Raw genomic sequence first — 21,544 nt, 5'->3', positions numbered from 1 at the left:
TGCATCCCTCACTAGAGGAGCTACTTATCCCAACCTCTCATCCCCCCCTTTTTTCCCCCCTTTTATCTGCATCTGCAACCCGTCTCACTTTTGTATGCATGCACACACACACACACACACACTTGAACAATGGGTTGTATTTATGAGCAATAGCCAATTAAACTAAGTTTGTATGGAAAGCATTTTTATTAGAGGAGGCCCATTTATCCGAAGCTAAACCAAGTACTCATAATGAGATAGAATATGCTGTCAAAACACACTTTAAGTATATGGATTCAAATTACTGATAAATGAAATGGAATTTGTATCAGATTTCAACTAAATGATGTAGGTTATTAGGCACATCTTGCCCTTGTTTTTCATTGCTCAGCCACAGATTCATGGAAACAAGGAAATGGACACATGGAAACTTATACCAGAATGAGAAGAACATGGCCGCTAATGTCCCTTTTTTGGACCAGTATAGCACACTTCAACTGGTATGGAGACCATGATAGTAGTAGTAGCAATCAGTAGCAAGACCAAGTCATTATGGTAAATGGACTGTATTTTATATAGCGCATTCTCACAGTGTGTTGCACTGGCCAAAGCACACAACCCAACACCCATTCACACACAACATTCACACACCGATGACAACAGGCTGCCATGCACCAGCGCTAGTCAAGCCACCGGGAGCAATTCGGGGTTCAGTGTCTTACTCAGGGACACTTAGGCATGCGGGGAGACCGGGAGTCGAACCACCAACTTGCTGGTCAGGAGACAACTGCCCTACCTCATGAGCAGCCACCCCATCTTCACAGTTAGACTAACAAAACTAAAATGACTGGCCGTGGTCAGCAGCTGACAAGCTAGAAAGCCCCTTTTTAATATGTGTACTGCAGTATGGATTTTTTTCTTCACAGTTTTTTTTCTCATTTTCTATCGCAGTATTTCTTCATGACTGCTGACTTGAGACTATGCATGTGCTGGTATCTACAATATATCTTATGTAGTTACTACATGTTGTCTTTGCTTAGGTGCATTTTCTGCTTTCTGCTTGCTATACTGTTTTTCCCTACCAGGATGATTTTTTTTAGGTTCTTTTCATGTTATTGTTTGTAGTCACAAAGAAATTGACCATGCTATGATGTGCACTTTGTGAGTGTGCATGGATATGGCACAGTACATCTAAAGACTTGTGACTGAGTGAGCTTGTGTACATGTCTATGATATATTTATGCCTCAACTCAACTCAACCTTTATTTTAACACCTAAAAACTACTAAAAGTTGACCAAAGTGCTTTACATGCACCTGGTTAAGATAATGATATAAAAATAGAAATATAGCAGTTAACATTAACATTGACAACACAGAGACAAATAAAGATGATCGACACCAATAAAAGTGGAAAAACTCTACTGGGAAAGTTTGGGTGGAAGAGCATTTCACAGTTTAGGAGCAGCTACAGCGAAGGCATGATCACTTCATCACTTACATCTTGATCTGGGGACTTCTAAAAGTTGACCAGATGACCTAAGTGCTTGACCATAGCGGTGAAGTTGTAATAATTCCATTTAATAAATAGGGGCCAGGCCATTGAGAGCTTTAAAAGTTAATGTCAGGAGATTAAAATCTATTCTAAAACAGACTGTAATCAAGAATAAAGAATGGGCATGTTATGATCACAACTGGCTGTGTTAGTTAAAAGCTGAACAGCAACATTTTGTACAAGCTAGAGACAATAGAGGACTAGCTGGCTCCAACATACAGTGTATACATTACATCTTTTTGTGTAGCTACAGAAGCTTTTTTGTTGTTTTCATGCATAGAACAGTGCACTATACAGTGTAGCTCAGCTTATATATACAGCTCTTTGTTTTTTGTTCTTTGTTCATGTCCATGTGCTGTTTGACTTCTGTTGGGGATAACACAGTAGTATGTACTGGGTAGCCACCTTGGTGGAACTAAGCCATATATGCTGGCGGAGACAAAAGTGCACACACTGAAACAACTGAAACCACACAAGACAACTCTTTCTCTGTATCTCTTCAGTGTTCATCTCTGTGATGCATGACTAGAAGCTCATTCACAGTTTCAAGCACACACATACTCTTATTCAGTCTCTCACACACGAAACTGTGTATTTTGGCAGGACATAAAGACTTGGGATTATATACATGCAGCTGAGGCAGGCATCTCTCTCTCCCCTGCTAATCCTGTCTCATTTGCCTTGGAATCATTAGGGGGGGGGGGGGCAGAGACAGAGAGGCTGACAGACAAAAACAATATTAAATTCATCAGTACGCTGCAAAGGGGCCTTTATCAGTGCGTCATCTGCTCACATGTCCAGCATCACACACACATACCTGGTTCAATTAATGTTTGCAAAAGACTGTATTTGATTTAGCCTAACCTGTGCCAGATGGGTGTGATGTGCTGTATCAAAGCAATTCATTTAATTCCAGGTATTTTATTTTAAATCTCATTAGCATAATTGAGCTAATTTAATGTTATGAAATCCCATTATCTTCACCCATCTCTCTCTCTCTCTTGGTCTTCCTCTCTCTTTTGCACACACACACACACGAGTTACTTAAATGATTCAAGAATTAAAATGATATAATTAAAGACTTTTTTGGGTGACACCTTATACAAAGGTTTTATAAAGTATCTTTTACTTGTGTGTTCATCCTGTTTTTAAGAAACCACAGCTTGCATGCTGTAGCGTCCCAAAGGGAAATCTTATTTTCCCTTGCGCCCTAAAAAGGCAGGTAAAAGCTGAACAGTATCCTGGAGCTGGTATCGTAGTGGATGTCCGCAGATTGGTTTATCCTGCTGACAAGGGGATTTCTTTTCCCCTCTAAAACGATTAGAATGTTGCTGCTTGCCTTTTAACTATCACCTCCAATCGTGAACATATAGCCCCTATTCCTTACTCTCTCCATTGGTTTCCAGCATGTTTTTGAATTGATTTTAAAATTTTACTGTTTACTTTTAAAGCCCTTATTGGCCTGGCCCCTTCCTACCTGACAAAGCTTGAGATCCTGAGATCCAGATATAAGCGATGGGGTGATCACGCCTTTTCTGTGGCTGCTCCCAAACTGTAGTACTCTCTACCATTTGGCATTCATTCTGTCACAGACCTGGCACTTTTTAAGTCCAAAATAAAGACTTATTTACTTTGGCTTTTACTTCCCAGTAGTGCCCTGCCACTTTCTTTTTGTCTTAACCTGATTTTAAGTCCAAATTTGTCTATTGGCTTGTTATTTTATTTAATTTTATCTACTCAATTATTCTGCTATTTTATCTGGTTGTTGTAAAGCACTTTGTTCAACATTGAATACGACAGCTTTGGACGAGTGATGTTGCAGAGTATATCCAAACATACAAATGGGTCCAACATCAGATAAATAATGTTGGTCTACTGTATGAAAACAGTTGTTTACATTTTTTTGTGTGTTTTTTTTATTAATAATTCACTTCTTTAGTCAGATAAAACTAGTTAACACTAACCTGCAATGATGAAGAGCTGAATCCAAACCAAACTTGATATAGCAAACACCACAACAACAGAGCAGCACCTCAGCCAGTGGTCTTACAGTAGGTCTGCATGAAGGAGCTGTAGGCTTACCACATAGTGCTTCTTATGATAAGTGTGATCTCCTGCTGTTGCTACCTATGGACCTGAAATAGTGGCTAAGTCATTACTGTTTGAGCAGTGACCCTTTACTTATCTTCTGGGTAAAAAAAAGGATGAACCTGATATATAGCGTTTTCACACATTAAGGTTGTGAATGACATGTTTTTCAGAGCATGTAACTGTGTCATCCTGCAAGGCATTTGGTTGTACAAACAAAAATGACTGATGGAAAAAAAAAAACAGGCAGCTCTAGAGGACGGTTGTGATCCAGGTCTACTCTGCACACCTGGCCTTTGCATGACGCTGGTATGATTATTGGCTTGTTTGGTAAAATTACAAATGATTGTCAGACTCAGCCCCTTTCAATTATGCCATCTGATGAGCTGAAACCCGAGGCGTGCCAAGGCTGCACATGTCCACTGATGTGCACCTGTAAGCACAGTTGACTAGCGACCAAAATGACAATTAGAAACAGCCACGAGGATGTCTTCAGCAGTTGCACTGTTTAAAACATCTTGCAATGCAAAGGTTTGCCTTCTAAAAGATGTTAAGATGAAGAAGATAATGTCCCCAGGCTTGTGGGATTGTTTGCAGACAAAGATTTGATTCTTAAATATTTTATTGCCATGAGCATGTTCTCTCCCACAGGATACAGAATGAAATAATTCAATACATGGATAGCATGTAACTGAATGAGCTTCAGTGTGCTTTCATGTCTGATGAGACCAGAGATATTTAATACCAAAAACAAGTCTCTGTCTTTGCTAGACTGTGTGTATACAGATTCATCCACTCATAATGACATTATTACAGTGTACAGCTGCTCAAGAGCATGAGACATCACAGGCAGAAACAAAGAGCTCCTAACCAGGAGACATCAAATAAATGATGGTGCTTCTGTCCTGCAGGGGAGAATATCTGCGGCCAGATGCATAAAACTTTGTTTAGATTCACAACTAAAACTGTGTTTACACACAAAAACAGACACATGCAAATGTATTTTTTTTTTTTTTGTCAGATGTATAAAGCGGTGCTGCACACCTGGTTCTCTTTTATAAATCTTCAATCATTGATTAAAATTGGCACCATTTTCACTCCCAGAGTTCTCTCAATAAATGGATGTAGAAACGCCCTTAAACATCATCTGCATATCAATGTCTGCGCACGCTTCATGACTCATTAGACATGCCAGTGAGAATAACTTCAAAGACGCAGTGTTGTTTTACCAGTTTTGCCGCATCAGTGGACCTTTCCAACAGCTGTCAATATGCACAATGCTCTGCACATCTGTGGCTATTTATAGTGCTTGTACCATTCATTTATCACACATATCTGTAAACCGTCTTTGCAGTGATATTTCAGTAATCATTATTAAAAACCTGAAAGATACCTACTTATGAAGTGATAGTACTTGTATGGAAACAGACTACATGTTAGGCTACTTCACATTTAAACTACTGACGGGGAAATATTGGCACATTTCTGGGCTTTAAAGGTTAGTGTGTTTAAAACTAAAAGGAAAAACTATTTCAAATTATGGGAAATTACTGTAATTTTAGATTCAAGATTTTTTTTCAAGATTCAAGAAGATGGTTGATTTCCATAAGTTTATGGTATTTTTTTTGGTGCCCCGGCTGCCAGAATATTTCTGGAATATATTTACATTTATTTTACAAAAGATGGTCCAATTCTGTCTGGGGGATAGTTAAGTTCCACACAAATGGGAGAATCAGAATCAGAATCAGAATCAGTTTTATTGGCCAGGTGTGATGGACACACGAGGAATTTGACTCAGGTACATCGGCTCTAAATGTGCAAACAGTAAACCAGCATAAGGCTGTGTAATATAACAAAATAAGCAGTATTAACAGCAAAACTGACAGCAACAAACAGTGCAAACAATGCAGAATAAGCAGTATAAACAGACAGTAAACAATGCAGACAACAAGGAATGTTCATTGAAATGAGATGAATAGGGATATCCAGAAAAGAGTCCAGAAGATTCCTCACTGATGCAGTTTTATCTGGCGGATGATCATATCAGAGACAAGATAAGCTGCCAGTTTGACCAGCCATCTGTGAGCGTTTAAAGAGCCATTGACAGGGTATTGTTTAATGCTATCAGTGATCCATCAAATCCTCCCTCAGTCATTATCTCAACATAGTTACAGTGTACCACTGGGCTGTGGACACAGGAAGGTTGTCAACCCAGCTCTCTGTGATGCCGACGATTTTGTTAAGTACAGACTTGCATCACATAAGTGACACTATTCACTTTCAGCAGGTGTTGTCAGGACATGCTAGGTCTTGCTTCTTATCCAGAATGGTAATCCCAGGTTTATCTTCTAAGCAGTGGAGACATGGCGGCAACACTGTGGGTTTCTTCTCTGTACAGTAATGTAAACATTGAACAGGGGATCCAGCAGTTCTATAAGGGTCCAGTGATGAAGTATTCCAGAGGGACTTAGTCCAGCTGAATAATTTAAATCTTTAAAACTTAAAGCACAAAAACAAATTTTTAGAAGACTGACTGTGGAGCAATTTTCCATCGCATTTAGTTTGATTAATGCCTGGCTAATTAGTTATTTTATGCAGTTTTGCCTCATGCTTTTATGCAATGTATCATGCCTTATTATCTCTTGCTTTTATATAGTAAATGCACATTAGTTAGTTTTTTTTCTCCAGATTCAGTTAAGTTCCCTGCTATTTTATTGTGTTTTTGTATAAAACATATCACATCTCTCTCACAAACTGCCAGCTGTTGCCATTTTGTTCAATAACAACTCTGATTTACCTCACTCATTGTGTTGTACAGACAGACCTACAAACCCATGTGAGCACTCAAGATGTGGTCAGCTGCTTCCAGAAACAGATGAACAACAGCTCCTCTTCCAGTACACCAAAAATGCTTAATCCCGGTCCAAATCCTAAACCCATGCACAGTGCAAATACCAGACCAGGAGATCAGAGTCCAGAAAAAGGACCAGAGGCTGCGACAAAACCCAAACAAATGCACTCTGATCCCAGCCAGGTAGGAGGCAAACTTGACTGGTTCTTACTTCACTGTAATACGTGATCAAGGGCAGAGTTGAGGATGAAAAGGTACAATTATGTGGAGGTACACAGACTCACTTAATTTAGCATATACACACAGTTAACTGACTAAAACATTCAACTCACTCAACTGCGGTGCAAAATCTTTAATTGAAAATTTTACTTGGGGTTATACATGTGCAGCAGATGTAGGAAATTTTACTTATTTCCATCCATCCCATCCGTTATCTATACTGCTTATCCTAAAGAGGGGCGCAGGGGGCCTGGAGCCAGTCCCAGCTAACATTGGTCGAGAGACGGGGTACACCCTGGACGGGTTGCCAGTCTATCACAGGCCTGACATGTAGACAAACAACCACACACATTCACACTCACTCCTTCAGGCAATTTAGAGCTGCCAATCAGCCTAAGCTGCATGTCTTTGGACTGTGGGAGGAAGCTGGAGTACCCTGAGAGAACCCATGCAGGCACAGGGAGAACATGAAACTCTGCACATAAAGGCATTGGTTCAGCTGGCTCTGAAACCTGGAACATTCTTGCTGTGAGGCAACAGCGCTAACCACTGTTCCACCATGCCCCCCCCCTATTTTACTTACTTGGTGCAATAAATTACTTAAATTTTTTGCACAAATTTAAGACATACATTTTCCAAAACGTTTAGAGAATCCATGGGACTGTATAAGGTATTGATATATGTATTTTTTTTTTCAAATGGTTATTGACCCTTTTGGAATAACATTTTTTCTCCAGTTACAGCTTGCCTGCTATGGCAATACAGCAGAAACATGTCAAACAAGCCTCTGCAGTGTGAATTTTACCTCTGCACCCTGTGAATCAATGGAAAAGCTTTATACAAACCCTAATTGACGCTATATCCACAGGCTGTATCTACAGGCAGGCTTGTGAACTGCATGTACCTTTGGACTGAAAAATGACTCCCTACAGTCTGGGTCTGGCAAGAACAGTTAGATTGACATTTCAGACTATTTACACCACCGAGCACAGTTGACCTTATTCACACAACAGTCACTTGAACAGTTGGGGTCAGATGGTACTGAGAAGATCGGTATACTTTACACATCAAACTATTGTTCAACTTATATCTTCAGATGTCACTTCAAATGTCTATCAACCTGAGAAGCAACAGCTATCTACATCAACTGCCGTACATATCAGGAAAGGTCATATGTTTAAAGTCCTGGTAATTAGCATTAACAAGCTGAATGTGTAAAAATTCAAAATATCCTGCTCCAGATTCTTGAGATCTGTTCTTTTAATTAAAATAGGTTTGCATCTCTGTTTATCCTATGATGTGTTCCATATATCAGAAATTTTTTTCACCGTGATTTCCAGAAACTTGACATGAGAAGTTTAGATCTACTGCGTACAGCATTTTTAGCTGTTCAATCTTACTTAGGTAAAGTATTTTTAGAGGTCTGATATGAAAATACAATATGTAAATACATTCAGGCAATTACCCATCCCTTTTAAAAGGTGTACCATCATAATTATAACCAAGGTCACAGTCAAGCTTGTCTACAACCAGCACACAATAGTACACCTGCAGTATTGTAAATCTCATTAACTGTCATTTCCATTATTTTGCATTCATCAACAAATGAATATTTAGAAATGCAAAAGTAAAGTACACAGTACACATACTCGTACAAATTAGATGCTTGTGTGTTCATATAAGAAAACAAGGCTTTTTGTGACCCTTATTCAATTCATGTTAGTGCTAAACCCTTGTTCTACTGTACATACACAGTGAAGGATATTGTTTTTTTTTCAGGTGTTGGTCGTGAATCACGGAAAGGAGAAGAAGGTAGAAACTGAGGAGGAGCCGGAAAACGAAGATAGGAGTGAATTTCTCACTTCTCTTCTTAGAGGAGAGTACAGTGAGGAGGAGTCTGCAAGATCTTTCCAGGAGGCTCTCAGACAGTGGAGAGGGGAGAAGAGTGATGGAGCAGAAGAACCCCTGTGGATACCTGTCCAACCAGGTGAACTGCATGCGCACAGGAAAAGGCTTATATTATAACTGGGTAACAAATAGCAGGGTGACTTGCAGATTAGATACACCATTCTTTAGTTGGAGGCACCAGGTTTAATCTCACTGTTAAACGTAACAGCCATTTTGGATGAGAATGATGAGGATATAAGCCCCATCTTTTATTTTCAAATTACTTTCTCACAGCGTTTTCTGCTTCCACCCTCTCCTGCTTTAACTTTGTCCTTCACTTTCTCTTTAAGGGTGTTAGTGCTGTGCCATCTAATGTGATCCAGAGCAAGAACCTTGCAACAGATGATTCCCTTGTTAAAGTGCTTAAATTGTGTTGATCTAAATAATCTTTTAAGATGTAGTTTATGGTGTATGCTGGGATGGGTGATGGTGTTGAGGCTCCAAGTGGTGCCATGTAGTGGAGTATTTATAGAGAGTATCATATCTAATGATTTTTTTTTTTGCTCGGCAATTAAAAGCAAATTCTGCAAAGTAGCTACAGTATGGCTCTAAAATGAATATATAGGAGTAAAAATTTGACTGCAGACTCCCTCAGAAAATGCAACACTATGTACCTGGAATAATTCTTGACAAAATATTTTTACTCTTTTCCTCACTTCCCCATTACATCTCTCTCTCTCCTTAGCTCTTCTTCTCTCTCCTCCTTCCTGTTCCCCATTTCCCTGTCTGTGCTCTGATCTGTTAAGGTCTTATAGAAAGTGCTTACCACTGCAGTAGGACAGTAATCCATGGCTGTTGCATACTGAGATAATGAGAGGAGTGTTAGGGGTGGCCCTACTCCACACCACAGCACTAATCGCCTCAGCTGTGTGCATGCATGTGTGTACAAGCTTCACTGCATCAGGCAGTTTTTAGGCTTTTTCACATATACGTCTACATGTGTGTATGGGCAACAGTCTTTGTGTGAATGTTTATGTTGGTGTGTACTATTAGTGCTATTATTCCAGGTTCTTTGTGTATGTGTCTAGGTGTTTGTGCTTTTTATTAGGCCTCCTATTTTCTCTGCTTTACTGTTTGGACAGACTCTGCTCCACTCTCCCTTTGCTCTGCTCTGCAAATTGCCACTAGCCTCCCCAGCCCTAATTATTTCTGTCAGGCCAGTGGCATCTAGGCCCAATTTAAAGCTGCCACAGTGGACTGCCAAAGTGTCTGGAGTACAGTCATAACATTTCTCTTTAGCTCTGTCTTTACCTCTATATTCTCTTTTCTCTCATGCGTTCACTATGTTCCTTTTGTTTTGTGTACATCTTTTTCTTATTCCCAAGGGGCTCTCTCCTGTCTGTTTGTGTTTTGGCACTCTTTGGCATGGTGACAAGGTGTTTCCTCACTTCTTGAGGGGAGGTGTTTTGAGGAAGGTGTTTAGAAGGTGGCAGATGATGTTTTCATGCTGTTTTTTCCACCTTTGTCTGACTTTTTTTCCCTTTTGGCTATGTTTTCCTCCTCTTACCTTCACTTTATTTTTGTGTGATCTTGCCCTCTCCACATTTCTCCAGTATCAGTGTCAGCTATAGCGACCCAGGCTGACCTTCCTCCAGACAGAGGAGCTGAAGGACGAGGAGCTGGAGGAGGAGAAGGGAGGGTAACTGTCAAGGTGGAGTTCACGGAAACCAGCCTTACCTACATGGACAGATTGCTTCTCAAGAAGCACCGCAGGTACACAGGCAGACAGCCCGACAGACAGACACAACAATGTGTATGCAGCATCCATATATGTAGACAAAAGGTTCCACGAGAAGTTGTGCTTCTCCCCCTTTATTATGCCTGATAACATTCTTTTTTTTGTTCAAAATCATTCATTTCTTTAGAAAACAGAGGTTGTCCACAATTGTTTGACATCACGTTGTGCCTTTACAGTAGCTAAAAGTGCTGTAACCTCTGCTACATTTAGCAAATGTCATGTACTGTTTATTGTGCCTTTTATAACAGTGTTTACTGTTTATTGTGATGGTGAAAGTTTGATATGTGACACTGTTGTGTCAGATTTGTACTGTACTGTAGAGTGCTGTGGAGATTGGTGACTTCCCACAGCAATGACACGTACTGTCAGAATTTTTACAATATAAGAATCTCAAGCAGTTTAGTTCAGGTGACAATAAGAAAGAGTATTAAAATGCAGCACAGAAACCAGCCAGGACTTAAACCAGAGAGTGCATTCATTGTTGACATGCTGTTGAATTTGACAGCAGGTGGATTTTTCCATATTAATTATTAATACTGTATTTGTTTTTATAATATTAACAATTGTTATGCCACACGTCATAGAGCATGTTGCTGCGAACATACTCTATGATGATGGCTGGGAACATAAACGTCTGTGGTGCGTGGTGCTAACGTCTACTGCCAACACACTCTCCTGCCTCTCTGTAGTCAGTCTACATAAACCACCAGTGTACAAAGCAGTGTATCAACACTTATTGTGCAGTACCCTGCCTGAGGGCCTGGTTTCAGCAGGTCCATTATTACAGCCCTTTATTTAAGCGGCTCCTTTTGGGTTGAGTAGCCCACTGGAGAGCAAGCCAGAGGAAAGGAGAGCAGAGTGCTGTTTTAGGCCTGCTGACTGCCTGAGCCGGAATGCACTAACTCCCCAGTTGTAGCAGTCTTTAGCTGTGGAATAGACCACAGAGCCAATCTGGAGTGCAATAAGCCTGCAGGGGTGATTGTGGCAGAGTGACTGGCTGGCTGGCTGGCAGAAAGAAAGAGTAAGAGGTTGGATTTTAACAACCTTCTATAATAATGGGAAAGGAGAGTCAATGGAGGAAGGAGCATGAATGAAGAATTTGCTAAAAGTGCTCAGCTATATTTGAGCTGTAAACTCTGCCACCATGTTAGATTTGTTGGGGGCCTGCAGGTTACAAGAAGCAAGCTTGTGTCCAGGGGGGTGTCAGACTGATTTCCTGGGTTAGTTGAGCAGTTTGGGTGGGGTAAGTGAATGCTCGCTCTTCCAGAGCTGCCAGTGTCAAAGTATCTGTGTTCAAGTCACTGAACCCTGAGACAAAAGTCATTGCAGGCATAGAACTGAGATCTGAACTGGCCCGACTGTAAGCCTGATCTGACTGTGCCCAACCTATTGTGCCAGAAATGCCAAATCTGCCCCAGTGTGACATTATACTGTATTTTCCTCTATATCTTCTCTAAGGAAAAAGACATATTGTTACTTTTAAAAAGTGTAGTACAGGTCATTTACAAGGCACATACAGCATGCTTACTCTAGACATATAGAAATATCTAATCTGGGAGCCACAATATTAGACCGACACAGTTAGGCATGGTGGTCTGACTGCAGACAGCCCTTTATTTTTCTTTCTGTAAGCTGTCAGTTGTGTTTGAAAATTAAAACAGGTGTGATGGGTCTGAAGCAGCTAATTTGACCTGTGTCACTGAGTTACTTAGAGACGAAGTTTTAGCTCGTAGAAATAGAAGCTGGAATAATGGAATAATGGTTGAAATGTCACCCCTGATTGATGTAGTGACTTCCATTAAGCACTTGTGGTGCAGATGTCAGATTTGATTGACCTAACCTATGTTCACAAGGCAAATATAGCAGCAATAAAAGTTCTGTTGCAGGACTCATCTCTGTCTAAGTCCTTGCTTGCTTTTAGTTTGCATTACTGTGGGATACATCACAAGCATGGCAAGCATGGCAAGCTAGAAAGCATCTTATAGTGGAGCATTGCCTCCCCTTCCATTCATCCAATACTGCAGTTCAAAAATGTATCTCTGAATGGCACATATGGAGTTATACTGTATAGCACATTTTCTCCTTTAGAGAGACTAAATAATTTGTCACTGCATTGATTACTGCTATAGCTTCTTTGCAGGATTCAGGGTCATTTGGTACTGATTCAAAATCCTTCCTCAAGCATACATCACCACCAGCATTGGCTTTTGCCACTATAGGCTCCATTGATTGAAGGTCTCTTTAAATCTAAATAATTTATTATTATGTAGGACTAGGGTTACAACGGTATTAGATTATCACAGTATGCTAACGTTCTCAGAAAATATTACGGTTTCACCATATTACGTTATACGGTATTACACAGTTACTATTATTATCAACTACAACGACCTTAAAAAGGTGACTGTGCCAATTGATTGAGCTGGACTGCAGCACTAGATTGACCCTAAAGAATAAACAGAATTATTAACATGATTTTAAAAAAGCATATAACTACAACCTGTTGTATTACTAAAGCATGTTAGTTTTCACATTAGCACCTGTAGTAGAGGAAGTATTCACATCCTTTACTTAAGTAAAAGTAGCTTACTTTGTTACAGGTAAAAGTGGATGGATAGAGTAAAGGGATAAGGAAAGAGATGTGAGGGATAGGATTAAATATAACCCTCTGGGTACATTTTGCCAAACCAGGCTTAAGAATATGGACTACGTAAAAGGAAAGGATATGAACTACAAGTACCTTCCCTGATTCATCTTGTATGACTAGCCTGGAGGTGCTTTTAAATTCTCTCTCACTGACCATGCTTAATTGGCCTGACTGGACTGGGAAGGATGGAAGAGAATGAAGGTGGGGAAATTAAAAAGGGATAATGTGAAGGACACAGGCACTGTATGTGTTGTTTAGATGTGGATACAGTGGAATGATCTGAAAATAGAACAGAAAGTATGTATGTATCCACCAATCCTTCCATCCATTGATTCTGCCATCTAGGTTTCAGGATAAGGGAGCAAAAAAAAAAGAGCTTGGGGCTGAGAGGAGGAAAGCACGGCAGTTGTTACTCAGGCCTTGTTTTGTTTGTTTGTGTGGCCTAGTGACCATAGGTTTACATTTTACTTTAATTTTAATGTATATTAATGTATTGATTTAATGCATATACTGTATGTTGTTTTTTTGTTTCCAGAACACCAGTTGAAACTTATCATACTTCACTGGCCTCGGATACAGATCTAAAATCAGTATCTAACACAAACACTGAGGAAGAGACTGCATGCAACCTAACAGGTAATACATGTGCACAACCATAAACGCATGTCCGTTGCATCCATGAGCACCTTCTGACTCTAAAATAGAATTGTCACAAACAGCGTTGACTGTTGTAAATGCCACTTTTCTGATACACATACCCAAATTGGCTCTAACACCAAACAAAGAAACACCTTTGAACAGAGTAGTTTGACAGATGACCTGCACTTGCACACACACACACACACACACACACACACACACACATACAAACACATGTTAGCAAAATAATAAAAAAAAAAGAACAAATCTCTCTCTCAGTGGGTCAGACGTATCAGTGCCTGCCCATTCATCTGTGACTGTGTGACGGGTAATCACCGGCTGTGATTGTGTGGGCAGAGGGCTGTTTGAGGCAGCTCATGCCTGACAGGTTGCACTCTGCCTGGGTAAGGAACGTGGCAGGGAGAGGAGGGTGTGGGTGAGCCTGTGGTCTGTAGCTCAGGGGCTGGAGTTCATCAGTCAGGGGGGTGTGCTGGCTGACTGGCCTGGTCAAGGCTGTCAGGAGATGTGTAGACCAGGGTTATCTCTCCCCTTCCAAACCTCTGAACCCTGGGGTTGTCACCTGCCTCTCATCACATCAATCAAGTTTCTCTCCAATCCTGGCCTTGTTAGGATCTGCAAGTCCTTGCTTGCCTCCTTCCCCATAGCTGTCTATCTCATATAGTTGCTTCTTTCAGTATTCAAGTTCAAAATAGCTTCCTGTCCTCCCTAAAGAAATGTTCAGTATTTGGCAAGGCAACCACACCAGTTTGGCACATTAAACGTTTAGAGTTTGGGCTTTTTTTCTTAGTAAATGTGTCCTTGTGGTTTAAAGCACTAAGATGGATATTAATAATCAACAATGCCATTTGCATCTTTCCTTTATACCTGATCAAATAAATCAGTGATGCATAAACATCCATTTAAAAAGTAGCATGATACAACTTGAAACAGCTCATGTGTCCTAAGTAGTACAGTAGAGAGAGGCAGCTTTGCCCCAGCATCTTTAGTTATACCTGCTTTTCAACCATGGGTTGCACTTCCAGTCCAAACAAACAAAACAATGTCAGCTCCTGCATTCTGGACAAACCTTTGCTTCTAGTATGACCTAGAACAAGAAGGACTGCATTACAAAACAGTGAAATAGTAGGCAAGAAAAAGGAGAGTGAGTGAGCGGGTTGTTCCTGAAATTTGTTTTTTGCAGTGTGGGATATCTACATCTCACATTTATAAAACTATCTTTGCCTAGTACAAACAAAATCATTAACATTATGACTTTCATTTCTCTCTTTTACTTTTCTGTTCACAATTTAATAATTTATTTTCCATTGTCTTATTGATATGCAGATGTCAGGAAGACAGCAATGTCTTTTGGAAGTGTAGAGCTGTTCAGCAGCTGATAAATTATTCCTTCTACCTGCTCTAAACATTTCTAATACATGCCAATTATAACAGGTTGCAGAGTTTCTCCTTCTCTTCTGACTTTGAAAATGAAAGGGTGGGCTACGCGTGTCTCCATGAATAATAAAAGCAGTTTTCCGACATCATGTGGGGAGAACCCCCTTGTTTTAAATTCTCATTTTCCTTAGCTGTCAGACCCGTGTGGTGCTGTGATAGAATGATTGTTCACCTGAGAGAGAGAGAGAGATAGGGAGGTGGCAGAGATGGGTAACGTGCAGTGGTAAAACAATGGTAGAAAGAAAATCGAGTGAAGATGTAATGACACAGTGACCTTGACCTTTGACCATCACATTCTTATCATGTCATCCTTAAGTCTAAGTGAACAGTTGTGTCACATTTGAAGAAATTCCCTCGATGTGTTCCTGAGATATCACATTCACAAGAATGGCCTGGCTGGACAGACAATCCAATAACATAATGCCTCTAGCCACGGCTGTTGCACAGAGGCAACAGCTTTCAACATATAGGGCTCTATTTTCATGAAATAGGCAAACACAAGTCTAAACACCTGGCGAAGATGCATACTGGTGTGCCCAACAATCTTTTGCAATTTCAGTGACCACTGTGCTGGTGCATTTTGGGGGCACCCAGGCGCAACATGGAGAAGAGAACATTATTAGCAGGAGGAATGCATTATGAGCAGCTGGAGTCAGGGCATGCTTTAGGAATAGCCAATCAAACCAGCTCCTCTCATTTCTTTTAAAAGCACTGCAGAAACCTGACTTTGAGCAGAGGAGTTCAGGGGGTTCTCCCTGAAATGAGCATGTAATAAAAAAACTGACTTTGATTGATGATATTGATGTCATGACATGGAAATATTTGAGTTACAGAAGTATATCAGCGACAAAAGATTCTTTCCTTATATCTTATTCTACCAATACTGTACTGTATTCCTAAAGTTTGATGGGGAAAATATTTATTGTAGTACTGCACATAAATATTCATTCAGTAGTCTCTTAATATGACTGACCTGCATTTGTGCATGGAGGCGAGGAAGACTGTCCTGTACCCAGCAGCAATTATAGAGCGCCATTTACTCACAGCTGCTGCATCCAGTGTGTGACATACACAGTGGTCTCAGGTTATTTGCATGTAATTTTGTAAATGTTTTAAATATAATACAATGAAAATATATTATAATCAATGCAATTATGATGTTGTATCAAAACTGATTGCATTCTGTGGCAGCACCACCTGTTGAAGATGCATTACTCACTTTATCTAAACCTTCAACTGCTCTTGTCAGGATCAAACTGTCTAAAAATGCAAAAATAGACACAGCTTATATCCCTGCCTAATCATCATAAACATGGCCTCAGCTGTGCCTCTCGTCCCACCTCGGCATAAATGCATTCATTCATTCATGGCAGGAAAATACCAAACACACCAATGCGCAAAACAACATGAACCTGCATCTAAAGAAAATTGTATAAAGACTGCATCTGAGGTGACACTGGCAGGAAAATAAAGCCCATACTGTGTTATTGTTTTTATTGCCAGGATAAAAATGTGTAGTATTGTTTATAATATTTTGAATATTCATAAATAACTGTACAAACTGAAATTATTTGATATTTATCTGATATCATCACATGCGCATAATAATAAGATAGAAATACAGGCAGACCACATGTCTACTTTCCTTTGAGCAGCAGGGCAGCATCCTCCCCAGGGCCACCGCCGTTTATGCCTCGCTGTGTTGGCAACGTTTTTCAACTTAAAGAACGTTATAAATTAATACAGACTCAAACAAGTGTGCAGCTCTTTTATCCCTGGAGAAGGAGATTATAAGAAAAGAAGTTTTGCTGTTAGTACTAATGGCCAAAGTGATGAGGTGCTGAAAGCAGCACCTGAAAAATACTCAGGAGCACATGGGAGTGAATGAATACCATAATTCTATCCAGTTATAAAGACAGAACTCTGCTACTGTAGCATATACAGTATATACAGTTCAAGGCTCCTCAAATGAATAAAATTCACTGGCTAGTCTAATACTGTGATAATTTTTTTATCACTTTTTTGTTTTGTTTTTATTTTTGTTTTTTTTAATTTTAAAACAATTACAGTACCTAGCTCCAAATGTCTGGCCAGTTTATTGCCAAACGTGACAGTGCAGTGTAGTACCTCTCTGAAAGTTGAGGTCATTTTAATTGAGGTGAAGAATACACAAAAATAATTTGTAGAAACAGATTTGATGTAAAATGTATCTGATAATGCAGAAGCTCAATTGTACAAAAACAAGGTTGATGTTATTCAGCTAGTCATGCCTTATCAAAGCAGCGTCCATCATTTTTTATTCAAGTTTGCATGAAGGTCACCTTCATTGCTACCAAAGCATAGCAAAATTTCAGTAGACAAGTTGGCTAGATGCTGAATGTTGAGTCGACCTAAGGGTCAGGCTGAACACCGAGGGGGTCACCGGCGTAGCCTGGGATTGTCTGTCTGTGCAGACGTTAAATGATAAATGCTTTACATTATTGGGATTCCTTGAATCAGTCATGATTTTATCTTTAAATAAGAAATTCATCTATTTTGTTACAAATGAGAGATTATACTGTATATTTTTTAAACTTTTTTTTAAGCTTTAAAAATAACAGCAGTACAAATGCAGCAGGTTCTTCACAAAGCAACACAAAGCATGTTTCTCTCCCTCTTTCCCAGTCCTGATTTGCATGTGTGTCTGTACGCTTACAGCTCAGGAGGAGGATTTTCGTCACTACTATGCGTCATTGTTTGCTGTTCCTGTCACCAGGGGCAGGACTGAGCCTCGTGTTTCCCCACCTGAGTCGTGCCTTGTCATAGAAGGCCTAGATGAGGTGAGCATGACTGAGGCGGTTTATTCAAACAGAAATGTTATGCCTGCATGAATGTACACAGTGGAATAAACACACATAAATTTACACCAGCACCCAAGGTCTCAGATACACTTGCATGTTCTTGATTTCCAATTTTTCCATATTGTTGCATTCACATACTGTAGGTGACTATCCTGATCTCTTTGGTTTCCTACAGATGGACAGAGACATAAATGGAGTCTTTGTTGCTCTACAGAAGACAGGCAACAGAACGTAAGCCCCAATTAAAAAAAGTATCTCCTATCTACCACATTCAAACTTTACCGTGTGAAAAGGCACACATTTAACAGACTACTATACCCTGCTGTGTCTTGTCTGTAAGACAGAGTAAGGCTTTTCATCTATAGACAAGGGAATTCTTCAGAAAATTCTGAAAACTGTTGATTTAGCTCCATTTATTATCAATCAGATCTTGTTCCTCGGTCTTACAGAATATAGTGAAGAGAAATTACCACAACGTGTGCCTCTGAGAAATATATGTGAGTTCAAGGCCTGCTTATTTTATATAGAGTATATACTGAATTTTTTTAGAAGAATAGTTGGAAAATAATCTTATACAGTATGTAATGAGATGTGTGTTCTAGAGGTATAAAAAAGATAGATGCACATTCATACTTTCTAATGCGGGGGAAGTTTTTTATGATGCCTACAATAATTTCAAACACCCTGGTTTTACAGTTGATCCAATCATTTATTCAATATTTTTCACTGCCTGTGTAGGTGTTTAATAGAGGAGAAGCATGAGGTGATACACTAAAAGTTGTACGTGTGGTAGAGGAGTAATCTCTGAAGATTTCCAAGCAGCTGGTAAACAATCAGGTGAACAGCAGGTGTCCACTTGATTGAATTCACTTTGCATGTATTTTTGAGACAAAGGAAGAGAAGATAATTACTGTCATAGTCAGTCAGCTCATATTAGATGGTTCCTCTTGGCATGAAGATCTTCATAGAATACAAAGAGCAGTGTTGGGGAGTTTGTTGTCAGCAGTCGCAAAAATGTTAATATGTTTAAGAATAGCAGGTGTGAAGAAAGTTCTGTGTAGCTATAGATTTGCTCACACGATCCTCTGTTCCTCACGCAGGGCTCCCTCTGTTCAGCTGGTCTCCAGCAATGGAAGAACACTGGTTCCCCAAACAAACCTAACCAGTGGTGGGTCCTCAAGAGTCACTTCTCCAAGACCAGCACAACCACCCAAGCAGTTTACTGCAGCAGCACAGCCCAAAGCAACTCAGAAGCTCTATCCATCTAAATCTCTGACTTCACAAGCAGCACACTCACTGAAATGTAAGTCCTGTGTGTTTTTTATAAGATTGAGATAAATGCATTCTTTACAGTTTTCTGTACAGGAAGTAGATGCAGTGTTAGACTGGTGCACTCTTAATCCCATTTTTCAGTTAATCTGAGAAATATCTAAAACCATGTAAAGGTGCACTGTTTAGATTTAAAGCTGATTTATTACAGTAGAAAACAAATCATGAAATTAACTGTATTGTTGGACAGGTTTTAATTCAGTGTCTTTGAATGCATCACCTGTGATAGGAGCTCCAGTTTAGGGAACTGTTTCATTACATTTCATGTAATGTCACACTGTTTGCTGAAATGATTATGGTAATTATAAATTACCTAGTTTGGTGCTGCTCACAAAAATGCATCAGAAATTATAATCCAATAATATGATATACGTTAATGTACTTTTGGTACTTTAAGTATATTTTGATGCTAATATTTTTGTACTTTTACTTAAGTAACATTTTCAGTGCAACACTTTTACTTGTATTTTTACACAGTGGTATTGCTACTTTCACTTGAGTAAACAATCTGAGTACTCCTTCGTATGCAGCGCTAAAAACCTGTGGTTGTGTGTGGCAACAACGTGACTTTAATGAATGTCGCCTCAGATTTGTTGTGGGCATCTCAGCTGAGAAAGCTGATTTGACCATGTGTGTTGAATGTTAATGGTAAATCTGTACTGAACAATTACAGCCTGTAGCCTGAGTCAAGGACAGTCCTTATAATCTCTGTACCAATGAAAAACTCTCTTGTGTTATGACTAATATTCTTAATATTTGTGTTACCTTTTGCACAGCGTTGCCTTCTAAAATTAAGCCATCTGCTTGCCCCACTGCTGAGACTCCAAGGACTTCAAAGACATCAATCAGGACACAGGTCTCCAAGTCACAAAAGCAAGATTTCACCCCCACTGTCCACAAACCAAAAGCTGAACATGGATCTCTACAGCTTTTGTCTTCTGGCTCATTGCCACATTCCCAAATTGAGATACCTAAATCCTCAAAGTCTCCTCCCTCATTTACACCTGATGTTTCTGTACAACCAAACTTATCTCCACAACTTTCTCAGTCTCCACCAAGCAATCTGGAGTCCCCAAAGCAATCCCAGCATTCCTTGCATGTTCCAGAGTTTCTCCTATCAGATAACCAATCCCAGTGTCACCTGTCACCGGTGTCTTGTCAGCCAAATCCACAACCAAAATCACTGGAACCAAGTCCATCTGTGAAAAGTATATCAAGTCTATTTAGCGAGTCTTCTCTGGATACAAATTATAGATGTAAATCAACTTCAGCATGTGGGGATTTCCCAGATTCTGTGTCCTCTACTCCCATCTCTGTTGACCACAAATCAGTTCTGTCACATCAGGACACGCAGTGTGTCCTGTCACTCCCATCACATTTCTTAAATGTCACCCAGAATCCTCCTTTAGCTGTGAAAATGGAAGAGGAAGAGGAGCTTTCAGTAAGTAAGTGAATTTTAATAATGACTGCTCTTTCACTGTGTGTACACAGACGGTGCTGAATGACAATAAAAGCACCAATTATTCTTGCATGTACAGTAGCTTGGTTTCTCTTTCTGTTGTGGCTGTATCACCACACTGATGCTTCTTAAATGTATGACACACCACTCCTCTGTGTGTATCTAACTGCGGGAAGTGACCACAGCTGGAACATTTGGTGCCACACCTACCCTCTGCCAGTAAAAGCTAAACTCTTTGCTTTTACATAAATAAAAACACACGTAATTACAAATCAGTCCTCTTTTATTCATATCTGTGCCAAAAATGCAGTCAGATGGACCCTTTATTAAATATTTTTCATTTTTCAAAAAGCCTTTCAACCTTTAAGCATTTTATTTAAAAAAAATCTCATGGCATAGATCTCGACATACATTTTACCCACTAGCAAGGTGGAAAAGGGGGAAAACTGTGAATGTGAAAGTCTTTTAAAAGGCATGCATGGAAATTAGTTTCCAAAAAGCCAGGTTGAAATAAGAATTAGAAAGCTAAACATCCTTATTTTACATAGAATTACGACTATTTGGTATACAGTGCGCCTCCATCATGCATCTCCATCCATTTGTGGTAGTGTCTCATACTTTGATTTGATACATTTGCATTTCAATACTGTATCATCTTGTGAGACTTCCAGAGACCAAAAAATTGTTTAAAAAAAGAAAGGAAGAAAGAAACATATTCATGTTTATGGATGGATCTTTGCAGTAAAGGATTCTGGACAGAACACTTTGTCATGCTACATTTTGTCTGAACATGATTCTCA

The 21,544-nt window shown here is 39.7% G+C and overlaps 1 protein-coding gene across 3 annotated transcripts in view; it reads left to right on the top strand.

The window, feature by feature from the left end:
* zbbx (zinc finger, B-box domain containing) overlaps positions 1-21,544 on the top strand; it is a 53,537-nt gene that overhangs the window by 15,092 nt on the left and 16,901 nt on the right. For all 3 annotated transcript variants that reach the window (XM_020600455.1, XM_020600456.1, XM_020600454.1), the window contains exons 8-15: positions 6,439-6,654; positions 8,470-8,677; positions 10,191-10,350; positions 13,558-13,658; positions 17,814-17,935; positions 18,132-18,187; positions 19,057-19,259; positions 20,062-20,730. In XM_020600455.1, coding sequence (XP_020456111.1) covers positions 6,439-6,654; positions 8,470-8,677; positions 10,191-10,350; positions 13,558-13,658; positions 17,814-17,935; positions 18,132-18,187; positions 19,057-19,259; positions 20,062-20,730 — 1,735 coding nt within the window. The remainder of the gene's footprint in view (positions 1-6,438; positions 6,655-8,469; positions 8,678-10,190; positions 10,351-13,557; positions 13,659-17,813; positions 17,936-18,131; positions 18,188-19,056; positions 19,260-20,061; positions 20,731-21,544) is intronic.

The sequence above is a fragment of the Monopterus albus genome, unplaced genomic scaffold, assembly GCF_001952655.1.
Source record: "Monopterus albus unplaced genomic scaffold, M_albus_1.0 scaffold46.1, whole genome shotgun sequence".
NCBI classification, from domain to species: Eukaryota; Metazoa; Chordata; class Actinopteri; order Synbranchiformes; family Synbranchidae; genus Monopterus; species Monopterus albus.
Note: the sequence above shows the minus strand (reverse complement) of the source record. Positions and strands in the feature narration are given on the sequence as shown.